The sequence below is a fragment of the Equus quagga genome, chromosome 6, assembly GCF_021613505.1.
Source record: "Equus quagga isolate Etosha38 chromosome 6, UCLA_HA_Equagga_1.0, whole genome shotgun sequence".
Classification (NCBI taxonomy): Eukaryota; Metazoa; Chordata; class Mammalia; order Perissodactyla; family Equidae; genus Equus; species Equus quagga.
The window spans coordinates 66,479,087-66,485,086 of record NC_060272.1 but is presented as its reverse complement, the minus strand read 5'-3'; the positions used below and the strand labels follow the sequence as shown (position 1 = coordinate 66,485,086).

The 6,000-nt window shown below is 41.9% G+C and overlaps 1 protein-coding gene across 6 annotated transcripts in view; it reads right to left on the bottom strand.

The window, feature by feature from the left end:
- Positions 1-358: 358 nt before the first annotated feature.
- Positions 359-6,000, bottom strand: part of SMAD9 (SMAD family member 9) — a 76,130-nt gene continuing 70,488 nt past the window's right edge. For all 6 annotated transcript variants that reach the window (XM_046665073.1, XM_046665072.1, XM_046665070.1 and 3 more), the window contains one exon: positions 359-2,817. In XM_046665073.1, coding sequence (XP_046521029.1) covers positions 2,674-2,817 — 144 coding nt within the window. In that variant the 3' untranslated portion in view covers positions 359-2,673. The remainder of the gene's footprint in view (positions 2,818-6,000) is intronic.

Sequence of the window (6,000 nt, the reverse complement as noted above, 5' to 3'; positions counted from 1 at the left end):
TAATCATTTATTTTTGAAGAAATAATTCAGGTTCACTGGAATAATTTTGTCCTGGTTTCCCAAAGCTGCATGAAAATTCAAGATTTGGTTTTTTTAATGTCATGTGTAAGCAACCAGTTCTGATTAATTCTGTAAAGGTATAAGATCACCAGAGGGTGAGTTTGATCAAGAAAGCCATGTTTGGAGCGATCCCTGATGGCCCAGCAGTTAAAGTTCGGCGCCCTCTGCTTCAGTGGCCCGGGTTCGCCTCCTGGACGCAGAACCATACCACTCATCTGTCAGCAGCCATGCTGTGGCAGCAGCTCACACAGAAGAACCAGAAGGACTTACAATGAGAATATATAACCATGTACTGGGGCTTTGGGGAAGAGAACAAAAAAAAGAGAGAGTGGAAGACTGGCAACAGATGTTAGCTCAGGGTGAATCTTTCCCAGCAAAAAAAAAAAAAACGAAAAGAAAAGAAAGCCAGGTTTGGTCTCTGAAGCAGAAACCATGTGTACTTGCTACTCTCTCATGGAATGATACTCATATGAGGAAGACTCACCATATTAATGCCTTTCCCAAGAAAAAGGGAGATGGAGAATTATTGGAAAACAGGGAAGCAAGGGGAGAAAAAAACCAACTTTGAGACATAGAAGAAAAGTGGCATTTATCCAAAGACATCTTCATCCATTACCTGATTGCTCAGAAGAGAAGGGAAATGAGTTTTGAAATAGAGATAATTAAGATATCAATCACATTTTCTTTCAAGCAAAACAAAAACTGTGTGTTGTGTTTTGTTTTACAAGTTCTGAAACATGAAGATGTCCATACAAACAGATTTACTATTAGACTCTCAGCCCCAGAGGGACTGTCTCTTGTTTATACTTGATTCCACAGTACTTAACATGGTACCTGCACATACAGGTACACAATACATAGTTGATGAACCAAGAAACTACGGGGTTTTCTTAACACTAAATGGGCCACCTAGTTTTAATGTAAAATGTAATATTTATTTTCTATTGTATATATGAAAGTTCCTATTAGATAATACTAGTCATTACAAGCAGTGACAGTAGTAGCTCACTCATATATCTTTGTCACATGATCATTTCTACCTTGAATACAATTTAATGAGAAACAACTACCGTGTGCACTAATGCTAGAAAGAGTTGAGACAGAATGTATAAATGAAGAAACCTCTTGGATTACTGAAGTACCGTCTGTTACAAGCATAATTACCTTCTTAAATTATACATTTTTAAGAGGGTGTGAAATATTTTTCCAAGCAATGCAGTGTTTAGTGGGTGGAAATTATATATATGAAAGTACCTAGAAATTTGGGGAATTTTCCTCTCTTTATCACCCAAGGGTAAATAAGAATAGGTTTTTAATATTGTGTATTTTTTTAAGTGTCCTGTCATTCAGTACCACTGTTCCCCAGAAATTACAGGAATTATGAAACTATTATCATTTTACCTGGGAAGTTATTTCCAAGCATGAGACTTTAGCTTTATAAGAGACTACTAGATTTGACCAGTAGATAATTTAATCAACAGAGACACTGAGTTAAATAACTTATAAATTTGACCCCAGTAATGGGATTTTCTCAAAGGCTTCACCATTGTTTTAGTAATCTGTAAATAGTTAAAATTTCTAACAGGCAAGGAAATATGACAAAAGGAGGGCCCTCACCTAGAGACTTTTACTGTGGGAATGTGGGAAGGCATAAGTAAACACAGAGGATGCTTTTGTCCAACTCTCTTATTCTACCTGCTGCTTCTCCACACAGGACCACACATGGCCTCACAGCTCACCATGCAGACGTGGACATCTGACGGACTGCCCGACACGAATAACCAGGAAACAGGAACCTGATTTCCTATGTGGAAAACAGGAGTCTCCCTGGTTGATTCTCGGACTATGTTCTGGTCTTACCTTGCAATTTGGGGATATAGCTCAGTTCATGCTATTTTCATGTTTTTTTTGCCATATTAGATTCATTTTTTTTTCTTTACAGTAGTAGATTATGAGGCAACAGGACTCTCAGCTTCACAGTTTTTTCTTTTCTAATCACAGTTAAAATTTGTTTAAAATGTACCCTTAATATCAGCACAATAGTCCAGCTATAGGTATTTCAACTTCAGAAATAAAATAAAATTTATGTGTCCGATCTTACATAATTGATTGTATAAGCTTGGGTTTTTTCCTTGCGAATAGCACTAAAAGTGAGATCACTTAAATCACATGGGTTTGATTGCTTTGTTTTGTCTCAAAGTGTTACTTGCTCTAGTGCTGCTAGTACCTGACTTTTGCCGTATAAACAGTTTTAATATTTTTCTGGTGGCCACACAACATGCCATACAATGACATGGCTGACTAAAGCTGCCTTTTATTCTGCCAACGCCCTTCAAATACTATTGATACAGTTGCCTTTTGTTTGTTTCCTCCCACAAAAGAAGCTGCTTTTTATAGCCGAGGGACAAAAAAACCTGCTTTTCTAATCACATTGCACTGGCTATCAGGTTAACCAGAAAGCACAAAACAAATGGTGATAAAAAATATGAATAGTATATATTATATGTATTTACACGTGTACTTAAAACTTCAATTAGTTGCAAATCTGAAATGATATAAGCCACTGCCTGCAATAGCATCTATTCTATAGAAATGTAGACTGAGACCTGACTGTTACGACACTGAAGAAATCGGGTTATGTGGAGAGCCCATTTGAGTCAGAACTTTGTCCAACCACTGCAGCGGTCCGTGAAGATGAATCTCAATCCAGCAGGGGGTGCTCGTGACATCCTGGCGATGATACTCGGCTCCCCAACCCTGAAAGGAAGAGTGGAAGCCAAGAGTGACTGTGCCAGACTTTACAGTCGGCTTCGAGAGGCATGAGACAGAGCTCAGTGGACTCGGAGCCCACGCCCCAGCGCAGCTCCAGAGACCTGGGGGAGAGAGCGTGGCCTCTACCTTCCTGTAAGCACAGGCCAGCTTTTACACCAACCAGACAGCCTAATCAAGCCCTGCCCTCTGGGTTCACAACCAAATACACAGCCCTAGAGATGGCCTGGGCTCTAGTCATGCTGCAAACACTGGCATGTCATTTTCCCTTCCACAAGGGAAGAAACTTGACCTTATGTTCACCCCCTTCATGCTGAAGACAATGTTTTGCACAAAATGATTACTCTCTACAGACCTGTGACTGGCTTTGAACGTGGTAAAGAGAGAACTGGAGGGTGCTCTTGATTATTCAGGGTTGACTAACAAAGCTTGTTTCTCCTATCTCTCTCTCTCTCTCTCTCTGGTTCATGTCTGGCCATTCCTTATTTATTACCATTCACAGGAGAGAGAGTATAAATATTAATTAATTAATTAATTGGTGTATTTTTCTCTATATGTTACACATCAATGAAAAGTTATTTTTAAAAGAGGGCTCAGGGGCCGGCCCGTGGTGCAGAGGTTAAGTGCACATGTTCCGCTTCTCAGCGGCCCAGGGTTTGCCGGTTCGGACCCCGGGTGTGGACACAGCACCGCTTGGCACGCTATACTGTGGTAGGCGTCCCACGTATAAAGTAGAGGAAGATGGGCACGGATGTCAGCTCAGGGCCAGGCTTCCTCAGCAAAAAGAGGAGGACTAGCAGTGGTTAGCTCAGGGGTAATCTGCCTTGGGGGAAAATAAAAAAAGAGGGCTCACAGTCAAGCAAATTAGTTTTGTTACTGGCAACAGTGATTCTCTGTAGAGTTTTTTAAAAATTGGATTTCAACACAACCATGCTGCCTCCTCACACTTTACAGTGATGACCATGAACCTCAAGAGGACCTCTGATGCCCCCCGGCAATTGTACCACACTCCCCGAGTCCCTTCGTTCTCCCAACCCCCGATCCCTGCTGCATGCCCCAAATGACTTCACTCCTACTCCTCTCCCCTAAAACCTCAAACACCTACTCCACAGCCTGCTTGCAACAGATGATCTTCTTTGTTACTTTAGTGAGAGAAATGAAGCCATCAGAAGAGAATTTCCACAGCACCTGCACCCACAGACTCGGCCTTTCTACCTCTTTCCAGAGATTAATTCTCTGTGTTTCCACATAAGCCAGTCCGTCCCGTTGTGCATTAAGACTCACTCGCCTTCCCAGGGCCTTTGTTCCAGCAAACTCTCCACTGTCTCCTACAATCTTTTGCTTTATCCTGGATTGTCCTTATCAATATACAAACATACTCAAATATTTCCCATCTTCAAAATACTTCTCTTGGCCCTGCCACCTCCACCAGTTACTGCCCTATGTTTTTGATCCCCTTTCTAGCAAAAATCCTAAAAAAAATTGCCCAGTCTGGCTGTCTCAATTCCTCTCCTTCCATTCTGTCTTAAATCCAATCTAAGTAGCATTTCACCCTAGCCTTCAACAAGATCAAAAAAGCCCTTTAAATCGCTAGAATGAACAGCACCCTCAGTCTTCGTGCCGCTCGGGCAGCATCTGAGTCAGTTCACCCTCCTCCTCAATGACCTACAAAGCACCCTCCTCTCTTGCTCTTACTACTACTTCGCTAGTTGCTCTTTCTCGGTTTTCTTTGCTGGTTCTCTCTTCTTCCCCATCTTTTAATGCTGAAATGTCCCAGGGCTCCATCCTAGAACCCCTTATCTTCTCTGTTTAAACTCAAACTGTTGGTGATCTCATCCAGGCTCATGGAGTTAAAAACTGTCCCTGTAGTGACAATTCCTAAATTTACATCCCCAACAGCCCTCTCTCCCCAAATCCAGACCGGCACATCTAACTGCCTACTCGGCATCCCCACTTGGATGTGTGACTAGACATCTCAAAGTTATTTTCCCTCAAACTGAACTCTTAATCTTGTATCTAAACCTGATCTACCTGTATCATCTCCATCTCGGCTGAAGGCAACGTCACCTAACTCCTCTCTTTTTATCATATCCTGCATCAAATCCACCTTCACAATTCAGAATCCTTCTCCTTCTCACAACTTCTACTGGAACTCTCCTCGTGGGAGCAACCCTCATCTCTCATCTGAATATTGCCACAGCTTCCTGACTGGTCTCCCAACTTCCACCCCTGTCTGTAGCATACCTGTTCTCCACACAGCAGCCAGAGTGATCCTTTAACAACGTTAAGTCAGTTCATGAAAATCCTCTGCTCAAACCCCCACGATGGCGTCCCATCTCTCTACAGGAAAAGCCAAAATCCCGGCAGTGGCTTACAGAGCACTGGGATCTGGTTCCCTGCTACTGCTCCAATCACCCTCACCTCCGGCTCACTCATCACGCCCCAGTCACACTGGCCTCCTCACTCCTCCAAATTCCCAGGCATGCTCTTGCCGTGAGGCTTACCCTTCCCTCTGCATCTATTGCTCTTCTCCAGACACGTTTATGACTAACTCGATGTCTTCTTCAAGTCTTCGCTGATGTGTCACCTTTTCAATGAGGCCTACACTGATCACCTTTTAAAACTTGCAACCTCCCTCTACCCCAGCACTCCAATTCTCCACGCCCTGCTCTACATTCTCTGTCCACTCAACTTCTTTATCATAGCTGATGTTTATTGTCCATCTCTCCCTACTAGAATATTGATGCCGTGAGGGCAGAGATCTTTGAGTCATCATTGATGTGTCCCAACACCTAGAATGGTGCCTGGCACATGGTAGGCACTCAATAACTATTTGTTGACTGACTGAAAGAGTCCTAGAACCAGTAAAAATCAGAGCAGAAAGAGACCTTAAAGATGATCTGGGCTATCACCCCCCAGTAGAAGTCACCAGTGTTTAGTCATCCATAATTTTTTAAAATTCTAATAATGTTTTATTTAACCCAATATACCCAAAATATTATATCAATATGTAATCAATATGAAATTGAGATATTTTATATTCTTTTTATTTGTACTGTATTTTTTTCCAGTTTTACTGAGATATAATTGACACATGAATTGCATTGCTTTTAGGTGTACTGTACAACATAATGATTTGATATATGTGTATACTGCAAAATCACCACCACA